Source organism: Hypanus sabinus, chromosome 6 (genome assembly GCF_030144855.1).
Source record: "Hypanus sabinus isolate sHypSab1 chromosome 6, sHypSab1.hap1, whole genome shotgun sequence".
NCBI lineage: Eukaryota > Metazoa > Chordata > Chondrichthyes > Myliobatiformes > Dasyatidae > Hypanus > Hypanus sabinus.
In genome coordinates, this window is record NC_082711.1 from 7,160,505 (window position 1) to 7,181,652 (window position 21,148).

General features: G+C 43.1%; 1 protein-coding gene across 1 annotated transcript in view; it reads right to left on the reverse strand.

Annotated features, from left to right (window-relative positions):
- Positions 1-21,148, reverse strand: part of dgat1a (diacylglycerol O-acyltransferase 1a) — a 132,580-nt gene that overhangs the window by 71,120 nt on the left and 40,312 nt on the right. Inside the window, exons 3-7 of the mRNA XM_059971631.1 lie at positions 11,934-11,974; positions 6,114-6,199; positions 3,652-3,704; positions 2,015-2,120; positions 728-856 (exon numbers count right to left, since the gene is read on the reverse strand). Of these exons, the coding sequence (XP_059827614.1) occupies positions 728-856; positions 2,015-2,120; positions 3,652-3,704; positions 6,114-6,199; positions 11,934-11,974 (415 nt within the window). The remainder of the gene's footprint in view (positions 1-727; positions 857-2,014; positions 2,121-3,651; positions 3,705-6,113; positions 6,200-11,933; positions 11,975-21,148) is intronic.

Consider the following 21,148-nt stretch of genomic DNA (forward strand, 5'->3'; position numbering starts at 1 on the left):
GTGCCAAACTTACTGTTGAGAAAATCAAGTATATGTATGCACAGGAGCAAAGAAAAACTTGAAGCAGCATTACAAGGCCACAGCACCATATAAGCAGCATTCACATCAACATTTATTAAATATTAATTAATACACAATATACAAGGAAAAATACATCCTCCCACATCTCAAAGATGTATGGGTTAGTAGGTTGATTGGTCACATGGGTGAAATTGGGTGGTGCAGGATAGCTGGGCCAGTATGGTACGTGAAGCTTAGAAAAATAGAGGACTACGGGTAACCCTAGGTAATCTCTAACGTATGTACGTGTTCGGCAGAGCATTGTGGGCCGAAGGGCCTGTATTGTGCTGTAGGTTTTCTATGTTTCTATGTAACCATGCTGTATCTCTAATAAATATATTAAAAAAGAAAGAAATCTTGAGCAACACACACAAAATGCTGGAGGAACTCAGCAGGTCGGACAGTATCTATTGAGAGGAAAAAACAGTTGACATTTTGGGCAGAGGTCGTTCAGGAGTCCTGCTGAGCTCCTCCAGCATTTTGTGTGTTACTCTGGATTTGCAGCACCTGCAGAATCACTTGTCTTTGTAAAGAGACATATGTAGCCCCGCCAGTCTATGTTCATAAACTACCGGTTCTGCCCACTGGCTGAAAACCTCCTGCATTACCCTACACAAACAAAGATCAAAGAAACAGCTAGACAAGTTCAAGGCTTTTGCACTCTCACCTGACAATGACCTTGATAAAGTCTTCACTTTGGCTTTGCACCGTTCCCTACTCCATCTGTTTACGTCCTTGTATGAGTAGAACTTGAGGAAGAGGATGGTGTAGCACATCAGGGCCAGCACAGCACCAACTGCAGAATAAGAGGCAAGTTCAGCTCGCGGATATGGAGATGTAAGACTGGGCCAGCCTACCAACTGCACTCAAACAGTCTGCGCCTCAAACGTGGGCAAGTAGAGTCACTGGCAACAGGCTGGCGGAGGTGGCTTTGGGCACGTTGGCCTTTATAAAACATAGGAGCAAAATTAGGCCATGTGGCTCATCGAGTCTGCTGTCATTGTGGAAGAAAAATAGCCAGACGTTGTGACAAACGTTAAGGGGTTAATGACCTTCTTCTAGTACGTGGATTCAAACTCTCTAATCATTTATTTGTGACTAATGTACACTATGTGACTGAAATGTGCTTTGTAGACGGGATGGGAAAATAACTGTGTCTGTGCTTCCTTGTTCTAGGAATCATCACATGTCTGTGCTTGGGAAAGTCTGATACACTGTCCTGAGAACTAACACTTAAGAAAATGTATAACCACTCATGGACATATAGTGCAACTTCGCTATTCTAACGAGTTGTAGTTGAAGTTTCCTCCTTTTTCAGGTTTAAGTGCTTCATGTCATGTACGCCTAGGGTATAAATAAGAGTGTAATCCGTTGTTGAGCAGAGCTGCGGAGCTCCGCTTTCGGAGTCTGGGCTCTCCATGATATCATGTAATAAAACCCTTTAGTCTGAAACAATTCTGAGTCAGCCTGATCTATTCTGTCTGCTGCTCCTGAGATTTTTTTCCCACAACAATCATGGCTGATCTATTATCTTAACCCTGTAAGCCAGGGAGGGCATTGGGTAGAAAGGGGCTGCACGCTAATGTAGCGGTTAGTGTAACAATCTTACAGCACCAGCTATCAGCAGCCTGGGTTCAATTCCCACTGCTGGCTGTAAGGAGTTTGAATGCTCTCCCCATTATCGCATGGTTCCTCCCACATTCCTAAGACCTACGGGTAAGTAAGGGTAAGTAAGCTGTGGCCATTCTACGTTGACGAAGAGCATGGCTGCAGTTTCCTCTCACATTCCAACGATGTGGAGGTTAGCAGGTTACTTGGGTGTAATGGGGCAGCGAGGGCTGGTTTGGCCAGAATGCCTGTTATGTGCTGTATCTCTAAACCAAAACATGAACTCAGTGTCACGGGTGACAAAGAGAAGCCTTCTCCCTTCTCAGCTTTAACGCCATGTACTTACCTGGAGTTACAGAGGGGACAGTTAACACCACAGCGGCAGGGAAGGCGAGGATGGTGATCAGATTAATGGTGTGCAAGATGAACCCCCATCTCTCAGACAAAGAACCCTGTGGAGAAAGTTAATCAACTGAGGAACAATGTCTTTTCATAAATATGACTGCAGTTTCAATCACAATGTATCATGGAGCACTTTCAAGGAAGTGAGAATAATTTTCCCTGAATGACAGCCCTGCAGTGTAGTGGTTAGCGTAAAGTTTTCCTTGTGACCCTGTGGGTTTTCTCTGACATTCCAAAGACATATGGGTTTAGGTAACTGAGTTGTGGCCATGCTGGGTGTTGCATTTAAACCGTTGCAGGCTGCATCCAGCACGTCCTTGGACTGTGTTTGGTTGTGACACAAACAACACATTTCACTGTATGTTTCTACGCAGGTGCAACAAATAAAGCTAACGTAATCTAATGCTAGAGTCTTATAAATCTGCAATATAACTTCCCAACTTCTGAACTCAATGCCTCGACTGCTAAAGGCAAACATACACTATGCTATCAAGGTGATTAGTTAGACTTGGTGGGCAGGATTAAGGAAAACCCCAAGACATTCTACAAGTACGTGAACAGCAAGAGGCTAAGACGTGAAAGAACAGGACCAATCAAGTGTGACAGTGGAGAAGTGCGTATGGTACTGGAGGTGCTTAATGAGTACTTTGCTTCAGTATTCAATACTGAAAAGGATCTTGCCGATTGTAGGGATGACTTATAGTGGACTGAAAAGTTTGATCAGAGGGCAGTGGGTAGGCAAGGATGTTATGCTGAGGCATTGGTCAAACCACAGGGAGTATTGTGAGCAGTTCTGGTCCCCTTAGCTAAGAAAGGATGTGCTAACATTGGAGAGAGTTCATGAGAATTATTCCAGGAATGAAAGGGTTAATGTATGAGGAGCATTTGATGGTTCTGGGCTTGTACTCACTGGTTTAGAAGAATGAGTGGAAACTCTTGTTGAAACCGACTGAACGTTGAAAGGCCTAGTTAGAGAAGACATGGAGAGCATGTTTCCTATAGTGAGTGGGGTGGGGTAAGACTAGATATATTTAAAGCAGGGGTTGATAGGTTCTTGATTAGTCAGGGCATCAAAGGTTAAGGGGAGAAGGCAGGAGGATGGGGTTGAGAGGATAATGGAATGGCAGAGAAGACTCAATGGGCCAAATGTTCTAATTCAGCTCCTATGTTTCATAGCATTAGTAATGAGGTGAAAGTCTGAGATTCCAGTTCAAAGCAGCTTCTGCAAAACTAGCCAGCACTAATCTCTCGATAGATTAGTGCCTCCCCACAGATGCTGCCTGACCCACTGAATTTTTTTAAAGAAGAGATACAGCATAGTAATAGGCCCAATGATCCCATGCCATCCAATTATATCAATGTGACCTTTGTGTCTTTGGAATAAGGAGGGAATCCGGAGCACTGAGAGAAAACCCACATGGTCATGGGGAGAACGTTCAAACTCCGTACAGACATCTGCACAAATTGAACCCTGGTCACTGGCACTGTAATAGTGTTACATTAACTATGCTGTAACAGTTGTACACTAAAGCAGAACCAATCTCTAATCCGCCCCCCAGAAGTAAGAAACTACAAACTCACCACAGCCATTTTCCTCTCAATCTGCAGTGTCACTATTACAAAAATGTTCGAGGCTGGCGAATTGAGGAAGAAAAAGAGCTCCATTAAACCACAGTTGACAGAGAAGGAATGATGTTAGAATGATGCACTCCAACAGTTCGCATTCATTGACAGAACCAAGATATAAAAGCAACGATGTAATCCTCTGGTCAACAGTACTGGGCCCCATATCTCAGAAAGGATGTGTTGGCATTGGAAGTCCAGAGGAGGTTCATGAGGATTATTTGGGAATGAAGGGGTAACATATGAGGAGCATTTGGCAGCTTTGGGCCTATACTCACTGGAATTTAGAAAAATGCAGGGTGGGGGGAGGATCTCACTGAAACCTTACAAATGTTGGAAGGACTAAATAGGGTGGATGTGGACAGGATGTATCCAGAACTAAAGGGCACAGTCTGAAAATTGAGAGATGACCCTTTAGAACAGAGGTAAGGAGGAAATTTTTTAGCTAGAGAGTAGTAAATCTGTGGAATGCTCTGCCACAGACTGCGGTGGAGGCCGAGTCCGTGGGTATATTTAAGGCAGAAGTTGGTCATTTCCCAATCAGTCTGGGCATCAAAGGATATGGCGAGAAGGCAGGTATATGTGGTTGAGTGGGATCCGGGATCAGCCATACTGGAATGGCAGAGCAGACTCAATGGGCTGAATGGCCTCATTCTGCTCCTATGCCTTGTGGTATTGAGAGAAGTTATAGGCTGCTTATCTGTGAAAAGATGTGCTGGCATTGGAGAAGGTCCAAGGGAGCTTCAAGAGAATGATTTCTGGAAAGGCCTCAATAAGAGCGGATGTGGAGAGGATGTTTCCAATGGTGGGGGGTCTAAGACCAGAGGACACAGCCTCAGAATAGAGGGACATCCTTTTAGAACAGGGACAAAGAGGAATTTCTTTAGCTGGAGAGTGGCGAATCTGTGGAATTTGTTGGGTATATTTAAAGCAGAGGTTGATAGATTTATGATTAGTCAGGGCATGAAGGATTATGGGTGAAAGGCAGGAGACTGGAGCTGACAGAGAAATAGATCAGCTTTGATAAAACGGCAGAACAGACTCAATGGCCAAATGGCCTAATTCTGCTCCTTTGTCTTATGATCTTATGGAAGCATACAGTAAAATGAGTCACTTACATTAACATTTATATTTCCCCACTATATAAAACATCCTCTCCACTTGTATGTTTCAATGAGATCCTATTTCAGTTTTCTAAACTCCAGTGTGTACAGGCCCAGAGTCATCTCATGTTTCGATGTGCATGTGATGATTAAATCTGAATCTGGTTAGACCACACTTGGAGTATTATGTTCAGTTATGGCTGCCTCATTTAGGAAGGGTGTGGAAGCTTTACGGAGGATGCAGAAGGGATTTAGCAGGATGCTGCCTGGATTAGACAGCATATCGTATGAGGGAGGACTAAGTGAGCTAGGGCTGTTCTTTTTGGAGCGAACGAGGATGAGGGGTGACTTGACAGCGGTGTATAAGATGATAAGAGGCTTAGACTGAGCGGACAGCCAGAAACCTCTTCTGGAAGTAGCTAATACAGGGGCGCATAATTTAAGGTGATTGGAGGATAGTATAAAAGGGATGTCAGATGCAGTTTTTTTTTAAAAAAACACAGAGTGGTGGGTGTGTGTAACACTCTGCCGGGGCGGTGGTAGAGGTAGATACATTAGGGACACTTAAGAGACTCTTGGATAGGCACATGGTTGAAAGAAAAATAAGGGCGAGATGAGAGGGAAGGGTTAGATTGATGGGTTAAAATTTGGCACAACGTTGTGGGCCGAAAGGTCTGTATTGTGCTGCAGTGGTCTATGTTCCATTAGTTTCCATGGTGTACTACTGTATGACTCTGCCATACATTGCACTTCACTGTTTTAATCTAATTGTTAATGGCGACTGTAACAGAAGGGCTGCTGACGCTAGAGTATAGGACAGGGCAGGATGGCTAAACGTACAGAAAATGGACTAAGGTGGCATGAGGGAGGTTTGAGGACATTACATCATGTAACAGGAATGAAGGCACAAAGCAAATATAACCAAAGTATCCTAACCACTCATTACTTTAACATACAAATGAGGATTCCAGGAATTAGCAATGTAAATAAGCTGATAATGCCAGCAGACTAGTACAAAATTAGAGCATTGAAAGTAGGGGAAGGGAAGACAGACCGAACACTTTCACCCACGAGGTTAATAGAGGTACAGAAGTTACAGTGAAGGATGTTTCCAGGATAATTTAAATAGATTTGAGAGATAAGCAATCACCTTGGCATCAAAAAACTTCAAGGATGCGTGCCACAGTGAGGACTAAATGAGCCAAGAGCTGTCAGTGCCTGGTTCCTCTGGGCAAACCAGTGGCAAATGACTTTAATTTAACCTATCACAATGCTCAGCTGAGTAAAACATTTCCCAGTGAGGGATGGGATACCCACCAATGATAAGACACAAAGCAGGCCAGCTATAGGGATCCTTCAGAAAGAGTGAGATTACTTGGATTGGATCCACTAAGATGCCGTACCTGTGATTAAAAAGGATAATAAATTGAGGCAATTTAAAGACTTTTGAGTTATTACCACAATCAAACTCTGAAGCTACACCATCTGCTGAAAGCTGCAGAGATAAAATAGGAAGATTTTCAAACTTCAAACAAAATTTATAATCTAAATACATATACGTCACCAAATAACACAGTATGATTCATTTTTTTGCGGGCATTTGCAGGAAAATGAAGAAATACAATAACTGCGCCATGGATGGTCCCATGCCTGTCTGCAAAAGGAGGGTAGGGCATGGGGCTAGAAACCTCACCCTGTATATCCGTGGGCTACAGAATCAGCAACAGAAGCTCCGGAGACCTCGTCCCTGGGAGAGGAAGGATCTTTGCCTGGAAGACGTATGAAGGCGTGTGGTGGAAGTGGAAGCCACTGCTATCAGCCTGGAACAGAGGAATTCTGGCGAGCTGCTTTTGGCAGCTCAGTAGGGGTGACAGGCTTAAGAAGAGAGAAATACAATATAATTTATGAAAAATCATACTTAACGAAGACTGACAAATATCCAATGAGCAAATGAAGACAAATTGTGAAAACAATAGATTTATAAAGTAGATAATTAATACTGAGTTGTAGAGTCCTTGAGAGTGAGTCAATAAGTTGTTGAAGCAGCTCAGCATCGAGGAGAATGAAGTTATCCCATTGCCACCATCGAGGACGTGCTCTCTTCTCACTGCTGTTATCAGGAAGGAGGTACAGGAGTCTCAGGACTCACATCATCAGGTTCAGTAACAGTTATTACCTTTCAACCATCAATCACTTGAACCAGAGGGGTTCACGTCACTCACCCCACCAATGAACTGTTGCCACATCCTATGGACTCACTTTCAAGGATTCTTCATCTCATGTTCTTGATATTTATTGTGTATTTATTTATTATTATTATTTTCTTTTTTCTGCATTTGCACAGTTTGTTGTGCTTTGCACAATGGTTGTTTGTCCATCTTGTTATGTGTGGTCTTCTATTGTGTTGTTTTGTATACACTATGAATGCCTACAAGAAAATGAATCTCAGGGTGACATATATGTACCTTGATAATAAATTTACTTTTGAACTATGATGGAGCCTGATTTTGCTAAAATCCCACCTGAAAGTGCCAGAATGCTTCCCCAGATTGCTGCTGCACTGCACACAGAGAGCTCATCTCCAGAACAGCTCTCATTTCAATTACACGGGTACAGGATCATGCTGTTATAGCCAGAAGCCAGGATCAATGATCAAAGAAATGAGTTTAGATCCCACTGGGGTCATGTGAGAATTCTGTATTTTAAAAAATTGAAACGTGGAATGTATCAGCAGCTGTAGAATAGAAAGGAAGGGGACGGGGAGGCAGAAAGGAGAACTGGGGTGGGTAGGAGAGGGGAAGGAGGAGACAAAGGAAGGAGGAAGGTTTGGGTTGGAGATGGATGGAGTGTGGAAGGGAGGGAAAGAGAAGCTGAGTGGGAGAAAGATGAAGTTATCAGGGAGAGGTAGAAAATTACAGTGAAACACTTCAGACAACAAAATTTCCGCAGATGCTAGAAATCTTCAGCAACACACAAAAATGATGGTGGAACTCAGCAGATCAGTCAGCATCTATGGAGGGGAATAAACTGTCAACATTTTGGGCCGAAACATCCTGAAGGGTCCTGGATGAAGGGTCTCAGGCTGAAATGTCAACAGTTTAATACCATCCATAGATGCAGTGAAAAATTTGTCTTGTATACTATTCACACAGATAGGATCATCACACATTGCACTGAGGTATCACAAGGGAAATAATAATAAAAAGTGTAACAGCTACAGAGAAAGTGCAAGACCTTAATAAGGTAGATTGTGAGGGCAAGAGTCCACCTTAATGTACTAGAGAACCATTCAGTAGTCTTATAAGAGAGGGATAAAAAGTGTCCTTCAGCCTGGTGGTGTGTGCTTTCAGGCTTTTGTATCTTCTCCCCAAGGGGAGAACACAGGATGGGTGGGGTTTTTGTTTATGCTGGCTGCTTTACTGAGGCAGTGAGGTGTAGACAGTGGCAGGGGAGGCTGGCTTCTGTGAGGTGCCGAGGTGATTAATTCTTTTCAGATGGCTTTGAGTAGGAAGCAGTCTTCTTCTCCTTAGTCATAGCACAGCACAGAACAGGTCCATGCCAAACTATTTAAGCTCCCAAGTCGCATCAACCTGCACCGGGACATCAGCCCTCCATACCCCTCCCATCCATATACCTATCCAAACTTAACTTAAATGTTAAAATTGAAATGGAAGTCTTTGTACATACCTTGTAACATGTGCACCAAGAGCCCCGGCAGATGAGTTTCTGCTCTAATGCCTCTCAATTATTACAATTGCACCTATCTCGACCACTTCTGAACCTACTTCACAACCCCATGCAACTTCCAGGTTTGCCTGCCATGTGGGACCTTGTCAAAGGCTTTACTAAAATCCATATAGACAACGTCCACTGCCCTACCTTCATCTCTCCCTTAGTCACCTTCACTTGCCTCATCATTGAAATGTTCCCACATCAATGTTGTCTTCTGCACTCTGGTTGAATGCCCTAGCTGGTCAGTCTTTCATTGATTCTGTTGTCGTCATTATTCTATAGATTTATTGAGTATTCCCACAAGGTTTCTCAGGGCCATATATAGTGACATTTATGTACTTTGATAATAACTTTACTTTGAACTTCTTAAAAAAAACTCCAAAAGACTTATTAAACATGATCTCCCACACACAAAAATATGCTGACTATTCCTGGGTAACGAAGGTCCTTAATGATGGATGCTGCCTTTTTGAGGCATCGCCTTTTTAAGATGAACTTAATGATGGCGAGGGTAGTGCCCATGATGAAGTTTAGTAAGTTTGCAACTTTCTGCAACTTTTTTCCAATCCTCCATACCAGATGGTGATACAACGTTGGAATGTTCTCTGTGGTATATTTGATGCAAACAATGCATTTTACTGGATGACAAATAAAGCTAATTTTTATAACCTTTATTCTTAGTTTTTTATGTCAGGCGAGTTAGATGCTCTTGGAAAAGAGAGAATGGGGTCCCGATGCTAGGCTTGTTAGCCACAGGTCAGTTGCTAGAAGATTGGAGTACATTATTCAAGAACGGCAGCAGAGGATGAGCTAGGTCAGAAGATGTCGGTGAGCCTGGAGTAGTGAAATTATTGGAGAACGTTCTAAAGCAGGGGTTCCCAACCTTTTTTATGCCATGGACCCATACTATTAACTGAGGGGTTCGTGGACCCGAGTTTGCAAACTCCTGTTCGAAGGGATAGGATTTATGCACATTTGGAAAAGAGGGTACTGATTAAGGATAGCAACACACACACAGAATGCTGGTGGAACGCAGCAGGCCAGGCAGCACCTATGGGGAGAAGCACTGTCAACGTTTCGGGCTGAGACCCTTCGTCAGGACTAACTGAAATAAAAGATAGTAAGAGATTTGAAAGGAGGAGGGGGAGGGGGAAATCCGAAATGATAGGAGAATAGGGGGTGGGGTGAAGCTAAGAGCTGGAAAGTTGATTGGCAAAAGGGATATACAGCTAGAGAAGGAACAGGATCATGGGGCGGGAGGCCTAGGGAGAAAGAATGGGGTAAGAGGAGCCCAGAGGGAGATGGAGAACAGGCAAAGAGTAATGGGCAGAGAGAGAGAGAAAAAAAGGGGGGGGGGGAAATAAGTAAATCAGGGATGGGGTAAGAAGGGGATGAGGGGCATTAACGGAAGTTAGAGAAGTCAATGTTCATGCCATCAGGTTGGAGGCTACCCAGTCGGTATATAACTTGTTGTTCCTCCAACCTGAGTGTGGCTTCATCTTGACAGTAAATGAGGCCATGGATAGACATATCAGAATTGGAATGGGACGTGGAATTAAAATGTGTGGCCACTGGGAGATCCTGCTTTCTCTGGCAGACAGAATGTAGGTGTTCAGCAAAACGGTCTCCCAGTCTGGTCTCCCAGTCAGGTCTCAACAAATTTCCAGCATCTGCAGATTTCCTTGTGTTTGCTGATCAAGGATAGTTTGCATGGCTTGGTGAGAAGGAAATCTTGATCTACTAATCTGATTTGAGCTTTTAAAGGAGTTAACTAAGGAGATTGAAGTGGTAGACATGAACTCAATGGACTTCGGGAAAAGCATTTGACAAGGTAGGCTAGTCCCATAGGTTTAAGCACAGGGGAGCTGGCAAATTGGATCCAAAACTGGCTTCATTGTGGGAGTGGTACAAGGATGCTTCACTGATGGGAAATCACAATCAGTGATGTGACACAGGAATCGATGCTGGGAACTTTGTTATTTGTGGTAGATATTAGCAATTTGCATGTTAATATAGGAGGCATGATTAGTAAGGCAGCCAATGACACTGAAGTTGATGATATAAAAATTGGCAAATTGCTTTATTATCATCACATCTACCAAGGTAAAGTGAAAAACCTGCCTTGCACACTGTTGATACAGGCCAATTCATTACAATAATGCATTGAGGTAGCACAAGGGGAAGCATTAACAGAATGCACGACAGACACTTACAGAGAAAGTACAGTGTACATAAAGAATAAGGTAGAAGGCCACAAGATAGACTGTGGTCAAGAGTGCATCATATAGGAGGGGACTGTTCAATTGTCTTTTAGAAGTTGTCCTTGAGCTTGGAGGCATGTGCTTTAAAGCTTTTGTACCTTCTGCGATTGGGGGGAGGGTGGAGAGGAGTGCTAGGAAGTTTGTCTAAGACTACAGCAGGATATTGATCAGATGGAAAGTTGGCTGGAGCATTGGCAGAGGGAATTTAATACCAACAAGTGCCTTTTTTGGAGGTCAGACAGAAGGTATGACATAAACAAGTTACACTGATGAACAAAGGAACATCCATAGTTCCTTGGAACTGACAACCACAGGTAGACTTGGTGGGTAGGAAGGTGCTATGGTTCCACTTTATTTATACCCAGTGACAAGACCTCCACAGCAGTTCATGGCAACAAATTCCACAGGTTCACCACCCTCTGGCTAAAGAAATTCCTCCTCATCTCTGTTTGAAAGGGATGTCCCTCTTGTCCAAGACTCCCCTACTATAGGAAAAGTCCTATCCCCATCCATTCTCTCTAGGCCTTTTAATATACTGTTGTATGTGTACATCAAAACAGAAGGTGAAATGCATCGTTGTGCATCAAATAAAATCAGTGAGGATTGTGCTGGGGGGCAGCCTGCAAGTGTCGTGGAGCATTCAGTGCCAACACTGCATCCCACAACTTACTAATCCTTACTAACCGGCATAACTTTGGACTGTCAGAGGAAACTGTTGCACCTGGAGGAAACCCACTTGATCACGGGGAGAAAGTTCAAACTCCTTACTGACAGAGGTGGAATTGAACCCGGGTTGCTGACACTAACTGCTATGCTACCATGTAGCCCACAGTATAGTATGTGTAATTATACAATATTTTGAAGAGTTGTGCACAACGTTAGGCCACAGCTAGAGTCATTGCATGTGTTGCTTTGTCCTGCATGGGCATTTGGAATTGTTCTGCCCAGTTGTGAAGTTGGCTGGTGTATTTGCACCAGGTATTGGCAGGGTTCACATCTGGTGATACACTGAACATGGAACTGAGAAACATTAATCAGATCCTTGCACAGCACCCTTGGCCTCATTCACCAGGGCTGTTTACAAGCTCACCACCATCTACCCCACAACCTCAGGCACGTACTTAAAAACAACTGTTATACTTACTTAATAAGATTCTCCAGGAAAAGGCGTGCATTGCTCAAAATCTGAAAGAAAATTAAAAGCCAGTTAGATAATTCTGTTGCTAATTTGGTATTGGACCCCTACCATCCATCCCATAATGTCTCTGACCCACCACCGTCGGGAAGGAGGTTCAGGAGCATCAGGACTGAGACTGCCAGTCTGGCTAACAGCTTCTTCCCTCAGGCTGTGAGACTAATGAACACCCTGCCACCACCGAGGTCTTGTCACTAGGACAGCGAGTTGTTTACTGTTTTGTTTGCAGTTTACCTGTGTTGTGCACTACACGCATTTTGAAATGTATTTTATTAACATATTTATGGCAATATTTTTATGTGCTATGTATGAAATTTGGTTAGTGGGGACACTTTAGTCTCAGGAATGTTGTTTTGTTCAGTTTACAGTCAGATGACAATAGCCTTGAACTTGAACTATAATTCTTTGGACGAGTTTCCATTCCGTATTATTCTATGACACTAAATCTGAAGAACAGAAAATATCATTTGGCCAGATGGCTCCATTATTTTCAAAATCAACCCCAACTAATGAACATGACCTCAGTTCCAGTCCACACCTCCCCCCACCCCCTACTCCATTGTACACTTATAATCCTGAATTATTTGGATTCATCACTTGTAATCCACATATCACCACCCATTCTGGGAAATACTCTGGTACAACACAGCATCAAGCCCTGCAGCGCTGAACTGTTATTCTGTCTAGTCCCATCAACCTGCAGCCGCATACCCCACCCATCCATGTACTTATCCAAATTTCTCAAATGTTGAGAAATAGATTTTATGGATACGTGAAAAAAAAAGATTGGTCAAGACAAATGTAAGTCCTTCACAGTCAGTAACAAGTGAATTGATCATAGGGAACAAAGACATGGCAGACTACTTTGGTTCTGTCTTCACGAAGGAGGACATAAATAATCTTCCAGAAATAGTAAGGGACCGAGGGTCTAGTGAGATGGAGGAACTGAGGGAAATACATGTTAGTAGGGAAGTGGTGTTAGGTAAATTGAAGGGATTAAAGGCAGATAAATCCCCAGGGCCAGATGGTCTGCATCCCAGAGTGCTTAAGGAAGTAGCCCAAGAAATAGGGGATGCATTAGTGATAATTTTTCAAAATTCCTTAGATTCTGGATTAGTTCCTGAGGATTGGAGGGTGGTTAATGTAACCCCACTTTTTAAAAAAGGAGAGAGAGAGAAACCGGAGAATTATAGAGCAGTTAGTCTGACATCGGTGGTGGGGAAAATGCTAGAGTCGGTTATCAAAGATGTGATAACAGCACATTTGGAAAGAGGTGAAATCATCGGACAAAGTCAGCATGGATTTGTGAAAGGAAAATCATGTCTGACGAATCTTATAGAATTTTTTGAAGATGTAACTAGTAGAGTGCATAGGGGAGAGCCAGTGGATGTGATATATTTAGATTTTCAAAAGACTTTTGACAAGGTCCCACACAGGGGATTAGTGTGCAAACTTAAAGCACACGGTATTGGGGGTATGGTATTGAAGTGGATAGAGGATTGGTTGGCAGACAGGAAGCAAAGAGTGGGAGTAAATGAGACCTTTTCAGAATGGCAGGCAGTGACTAGTGGGGTACCGCAAGGCTCAGTGCTAGGACCCCAGTTGTTTACAATATATATTAATGATTTAGACAAGGGAATTAAATGCAGCATCTCCAAGTTTGCGGATGACACAAAGCTGGGCGGCGGTGTTAGCTGTGAGGAGGATGCTAAGAGGATGCAGGGTGACTTGGATAGGTTAGGTGAGTGGGCAAATTCATGGCAGATGCAATTTAATGTGGATAAATGTGAGGTTATCCACTTTGGTTGCAAGAACAGGAAAACAGATTATTATCAGAACGGTGGCCGAATAGGAAAAGGGGAGATGCAACGAGACCTGGGTGTCATTGTACACCAGTCATTGAAGGTGGGCATGCAGGTACAGCAGGCGGTGAAAAAGGCAAATGGTATGTTGGCATTCATAGCAAAAGGATTTGAGTACAGGAGCAGGGAGGTTCTACTGCAGTTGTACAAGGCCTTGGTGAGACCGCACCTAGAGTATTGTGTGCAGTTTTGGTCCCCTAATCTGAGGAAAGACATTCTTGCCATAGAGGGAGTACAGAGAAGGTTCACCAGATTGATTCCTGGGATGGTAGGACTTTCATATGAAGAAAGACTGGATCGACTAGGCTTATACTCACTGGAATTTAGAAGATTGGGGGGGGGGGATCTTATTGAAACATATAAAATTCTAAAGGGATTGGACAGGCTAGATGCAGGAAGATTGTTTCCGATGTTGGGGAAGTCTGGAACGAGGAGTCACAGTTTAAGGATAAAGGGGAAGCCTTTTAGGACCGAGATGAGGAAAAACTTCTTCACACAGAGAGTGGTGAATCTGTGGAATTTTCTGCCACAGGCAACAGTTGAGGCCGGTTCATTGGCTATATTTAAGAGAAAGTTAGATATGGCCCTTGTGGCTAAAGGGATCAGGGGGTATGGAGAGAAAGTAGGTACAGGGTTCTGAGTTGGATGATCAGCCATGATCATACTGAATGGTGGTGCAGGCTTGAAGGGCCGAATGGCCTACTCCTGCACCTATTTTCTGTGTTTCTATATTGCACTCCATCACTTCCAATGGTAGCTCATCCCACACTTGTACCACCCCTAGTGAAGAAGTTTCCCTTTAAATATTTCACCTTTTCCCCTTAAACCATGACATCTAGTTCAATTCTGTGACATTTAACTCACACCTCCCAGTATAGGTACTGGCCCTCCATCAGTTTACAAACAACTATATTATGTACAGCCTGCACTTGGGAGACTGGCAGGATGGATTTGTCGGGGTCGTAGGCATCTTCTGCCATGTAGGAATCTGCCCTGTCACATTTAAGGGTTAAAAACTTCTGGATATGGACAGTTCACATGGGTTTCCTCCCACAGTCCAAAAACATACCGATGGGTCATTGTAAAGAGGCAGGTAGGACCTATTCCATGCTACTCTGCAGACACTGCAGGAGAGGGACTTGATGGACAAGAGGGGTGGCTCCCTGAGCAGATTGTCCAATCCATCTAGTAGAATGCCTTATCGCCAGACCTCACCAATGGGCACCAAGTTCTTGTCTGGTTTGCAGTGAAAGTGGGCATTTCAGGCAGATCCTTCCTGCATGCCCACCATCACTCCCACAGCATGCTGCCTGTGGGAAGGCTGCAACAAGGACGAGATGGTTGTTCACCTCTTTGCGGACTGTGGGTTTCTGAAGAGGGCGTAGAGAAAGATGTCTGTATCATGGTACATCATGAGATGCTGCGTGACAATGGACTCTCTGATCTACAAGCTGATCTCAAGAACACCACAAAGACGAACACCAAGGGCTGCTGGCGGATCATCAACTGTGAAAGATGCCCTTTCTTCTGCCTGAAATTTGTTGGTCTGCCAGCAAATTGAGATAGTAGGACACATTCCAGGCTGCAGAAGGTCATGCTGAGGGATGCAGTCACCACAAAGGCTCGGTGGGGATGGACCACCGTATTCGGTTCTTCTGCTACTGGAGAGGGAGAGGCCGGGTTGGGTGAGGAATCTCAATTATTATAGTAGTGTACCACACCTTATTATAAGTATTTTATTATGACAATGCTTACTTTGATAACATTTCATCATCTTTCTCTCTGGTGAAGGAATACTGTTGCAAAGTATTCCTTCAGTACACTGTAGTTAAATTGACACTACTACAACTTGGGGCGGAGTTCAGAGTTCAATTCCGGTGCCGTCTGTAAGAATGTTTGTACGCCCTTCCCATGTGCGTTTGGGTTTCCTTCAGTTGCTCCAGTTTTCTCTGCACTCCAAAATGTAGGTTAATTGGTCATTGTAAATTGTCCTGTGATTAGTCTAGGGTTAAATAGGTGGCTTGTTGGGCTGCAAGGGCATTAACTCCAAATAAAATTTTAAAAACCTAAGTCCCCAGGCTCCACACAAAGAATTCACTCTTTGGCCCCGGAGGGAAACTACTCTTTCCTTAGGTACCTCTTGCTTCTAAATTAACTGTATTTGTAAATGGTTTTGGAATTCTCTTGAAATGATATTGAAGATATGAGATATCCTCTGAGCAAAATGAGTTCAGCCAAGTAAATGAATAGCTTAACTACTGAACTGCAAAACAAACTGTCTGATAACATCTACATGTATTTTAAAACCATTTAAAACTCATTGTGTTTGCTAAGAGGCTCCGAATATATTACTATACTGTAATTAAGGACTTAAGTGTCAAACTTTCAAACAATTCTCCCCCCCAGTCTATTATAATATCCTTAGACCAATATAATTATTACTAAACTATTAGATAGTTCTAATTATGAGAAGCGCAAAGCTCAACAATTAGCATTTATTATATACTCTAAAGCTGCACAGTTGGTTGTTTCTCAGTGTGCAGGCCTGTGATCAGTGGAATGCCACAGTGGTTGATGGTGGGTCCACTATTGCATTAGGGGTGGTTAAGGAGGGACTTGACAAAGTAAACAAATTTATGAGAAGCACAAGTAGTGCAGATTGTACTCATTTACAGACTCCTCTAAAACCAGAGGCATAGGTTAGGTGGACAAGCAAGTGACTTAGACAAATTCACAAGGGGAAATTTTTCATCCAGAGCTTGATTGGGACCTGTATCACACTGCCTGATAGTGGCAGAGGCAGGTCCACCCATAACATTTAAGCACCACGACCACATTTGGAGCATAGTGAGCTCCAAATAGTGAGAGGGTCCAGAGGAGGTTGATGAGAATACTCCAGGGAATAAAAGGTTTAAATTATGGGGAGCATTTGATGGCTCTGGGTCAGTACTCACTGGAGTTTGGAAGAATAAGAGGGAATCTCATTGAAACCCACCAAATATTGAAAGACCTACATAGAATCAATATGGAGAGGATGTTTCCAATAGTGGGGGAGTCTAGGACCAGAGGGCACAACCTCAGAGTAGGAGGATGTTGCTTTAGAACAGAAATGTGGAGAAATTTCTAGGTATCTATGGAATACATTGCCACAGGTGGCTGTGGGGGCATAGTATTTGGGCATATTTAAAGCAGGGGTTGATAGGTTCTTGATGACTCAGGGCATCAAACTAACAGCAAGAAGGCAAGTGAATGGGGTTGAGGGGAAGTGATTGAATGGCGGAGCAGACTCAGAATTCTGCTTATGTCTTATGGGCATACAGATTGCCAAGGCACAGAAGGCTGTGGACCAAGTTGTGGAAAACAATATGACTATAAATGAAGATGAGAAAATCTGCAGATGCTGGAAATCCAAGCAACCCACACAAGATGTTGGAGGAACTCAGCAGGCCAGGCAGCATCTATGGAAAAGTACAGCTGACGTTTCAAGCTGAGGCCCTTTGTCAGGACTGGAAAAATATAGACATCCTGTGTTATTTCTGATTCTAATTCTAAATGAAAATCTTTCTGCAATTCACTTTCATATTGCATCTACAAATGTTATCTGAAGAATACAAATGCTTTACAAAAAGATCAGCTTGCCTTCTTACAGCCCAGATAATGGAGCTAGCACGTTAAAAGTTCTTGCAAATAATTCCAAATATATAAATCATAATTCAGCCCAACTTTATGCCTACCTCAGTGATCACTAAAATAGTCCGATTTGTCTGCTTTTGACCCTAACTGTGAACTCCCCCTTCTCCACTGACTGATCCCAATGTCTTTTGAACGTTGCTAACCTGGCCTGCCTCAACTACATTCTGGGGCAGCTCATTCCCTATGTAGATAGAATATAATAGACTCGGTTAATTGGGCCATCGGTTAATTGGGGCAGCTGCTTATTTGGAACAACTCTTAAAGAACAAAAACTAATTGAGAAAATAGCCCAGATTCCCTTTGTTTATTTGGGACTGTGCTGCTTAATTGGAGCAGGAGACTGTTGCTGATCAGTTTCTAACTAGCATCAGTCAGATGGACTTACGTGGCTGTTCCACAATACACCATAATTAAGAGTGAATAGTTTTTAAATAGTGTCAGTTGTGTGTGTTTGTGTCCAAGACGCTGATAGTTGGCAAGAAATAAGCAGCAAGACAATTTAGAACTGTTTGCTCACTGTGGTTTCAAGCATTCAGGCTTGGAGATGCCAGAAATGGCTGGGAATGAAAATTAAACTATTTCACTGCTTCAACAAGTTAGAAATTACAAAGAATTTGACAATCATTTTGAATGTTACAATGAAAATGAAGACTTGGAGGATACAATTGTCAAGCATTGTATGAAGGCAGTCCATTATCTGCACCAGGTGTCTGTGCTGATTTTGATAATTTACAATCAATCAAAAGAATGCAGCAAGTACACTGGATACACTCCTCTGTCAATAACTATCAGGAATTAATATACAGATTTATAGTATTATAGAGTTATTGGTAGTGTTCTAGTTTGTTCTGTATTTCATGATACATAATTTGTTACTCAGTTAAAAGGTAGTTTGTCTTTTTTAACAACTATTTCAATGAAATTTTGGTTAATTGCAGTAGCCGCTTAATTGAGCCTAGATGTACTGGTCTCAATGTGTCCCAGAATCCACTGTATCCCATAGGTGAATGAGAATTCTAGGCTCAGGTCAGATACAGACCAACTCTCTATTGGCATCGGCTCTGGAGAGCCTATTCACAGCTCACATTGCTGTTCGATTAAATTTTCCATATTTTTAATGCAAGCAGCAAGTTGTTGCCACTGTGAACTGTGTCAAAATGCCTTCACGAGACCGATTTCAGCTCATCTTTTGGGAGTGGGTTGAATATAAACAAACTGTAACAACTTGAGATGTTTTAAAGCAAAGACAAAAGCTGAACCAGTGAAATCTTTAAGATGCTGGACTTTAAGGAGCAGAGGACATGGGGGTGGTGGGAACATAGAATAGTACAGTACTTACCCTTTAGCTCACGATGTTGTGCCGAATTTTAAACCTAACCCAAGACCAGTCTCACCCTTTGCTCCTACACAGCCCAAACCAGAGACGTCAACTGTTTACTCATTTCCATAGATGCTCCCAACTTGCCAAGTTCCTTCAGCAGAGTGCCAGTGCATGTGTGCTACAGTCTATTTTTCTTTCATCATGTGGCTCTATGTCCTTAATGCACCAGCCTCCTCAGCAGTCCATTCATGCCTCCCATCACTAGATACCTCTGACATCTTCCCTATACTCCCTCCAATCACCTTAAAAGGATGTCATCTTGAATTAACCAACGCCACCCTGGGAAAAAGGTGCTGGCTGTCCACTCTACCTATGCCTATTATGTCACTTTATCTACTTTGTCAGTCTTTGTATGCAGATTTTTATTGATTCTATTGAATTTCTTTGTGTTACTGTGAATGGCTGGAGAAGTATATTGGTGACACCACTTTCTGGGTGGCTGGGTGGAGATATGTCTCTACCAAAGGACATATAAGGTACCCCTTCCCTCCAATAGCCTATAGGCCACCCTCGGGCAAGGTGTAGCTCCCCAGTCAGGGTCACGTGAAATCTTGGGAGTAGCTGGTGCATTTCACAATTCCTAGTTATATGACCACTGATGCCAGGCTGACAATCTCTGAAGAGAATTGATAATGGCCGGGATCACCTGTCTTGTAAAGACTACTTCTGTTGAAAAATTTGCCAAGAACAATCATGGTCATAGACCATGATCACCCACGTCATATGACATGGCACACAACGAACAACTGATACATACTTTGATAAATTTACTTTGGATTTTATGCCTCTTCTCATCTTATACACCTCCATCAAGTTTCCTCTCATCCTCCTTGACTCCGGAGAAAAAGGACCAGCTCACTCAACGTCTTTTAATTTTAAGGATTATACGTTATTCACACAATTACTGGGTTTGCAGATACAAAGCATGACCCTGGTTTACAGTGGCAGGCTGACTGCATCTTCAAGAACATATTTTACACAGCCAATGCAGACAGCAAAAGGGTAAAGAGTTGTCTTTGTGCTGCAGCCACCTCAGCACACTGGTGAAAGTCCAGATTCCTCAGTTACCATGGTGCAGGTCAAAGAGTCGTACCGCTTCAAATGAATAAAAGGGGGATTAAAGGAAGTGGTGGATGTTGCAATTTGAGCTGTAGCTTTTACACTCACTAAAATCATTGCACAATTTTATGATTTGTACAATCATTCTGCTGAGCAAAACATTTGCTGTCCTGTTTCTAAAGTAATGACTCATCGGGTAATTCATAGCAGCACCAACCGAGCAGCAACATTACCTGTCACCTATATTTGTTCATCACGTAGCCTTATGTCAGCAATAGAGTGAATCATCAAGATGCCCTCATTATTTGTACTGGAGGCCTGCAGGTGGCGTGTGTGTGTGTGTGTGTGTGTGTGCGTGTGCGTGTGCGTGAGTGTGTGTGTGTGTGTGTGTGTGTGTGTGCGTGTGTGTGTGCGCGTGTGCGTGCATGCGAGTGTGAGTGTGTGTGCGTGCGAGTGTGAATGTGTGAGTGTGTGTGTGCGTGTGCGTGCATGCGAGTGTGAATGTGTGAGTGTGTGTGTGCGTGTGTGTGTGATACAGACAGAGAGTGGGAAAGGGGCTTGTTTTACTGTTGACTTGTTTAAAGACATAAGATATAGGAGCAGAATTAGGCCATTCAGCCCCTCGAGTGTGTTCCGCCATTCCATCCACTCTTTCAACCTATTCTCCTGCCTTTGCTGTTGTTGTTGCTGCTTGTGTTGTTCTGGTGGGTATGCTATGTCAGTGACACTTGAGGGCTTCCCCCAGCACATCCTAGTCTGTGTGCTTGTCAAGACAAATAAAGCAACTTCACTGTATTTTTCACTCTATATGTGATAAATTAATGAATATGAATTTTAGCAGAACTGCGTTAGTCGCAGTTCTTTCTGCATCCTTTTCAAGCTTGAACACTTTCTTCCTATAGCTGGACAACCAGAACTGCACACAATACTCCAAGTGCAGTCTCAGCAATAACATACACAGTTGCAACATGATATCCCAACTCAGTACTCTGAGCAATAAAAGCAAGAACCTCTTCACCATGCTGTTTCCACCTTCAGGGAGCTCTCTGACCTTTTCTCCTAGTTCTTTCTCCACAGCCCTACCACTTATCCAAATTTCAGGGTATGCCACATACTCTCATTCCTTTTTATACCATAAGATATAGCAGCAGAAGCAGGCCATTCAGCCC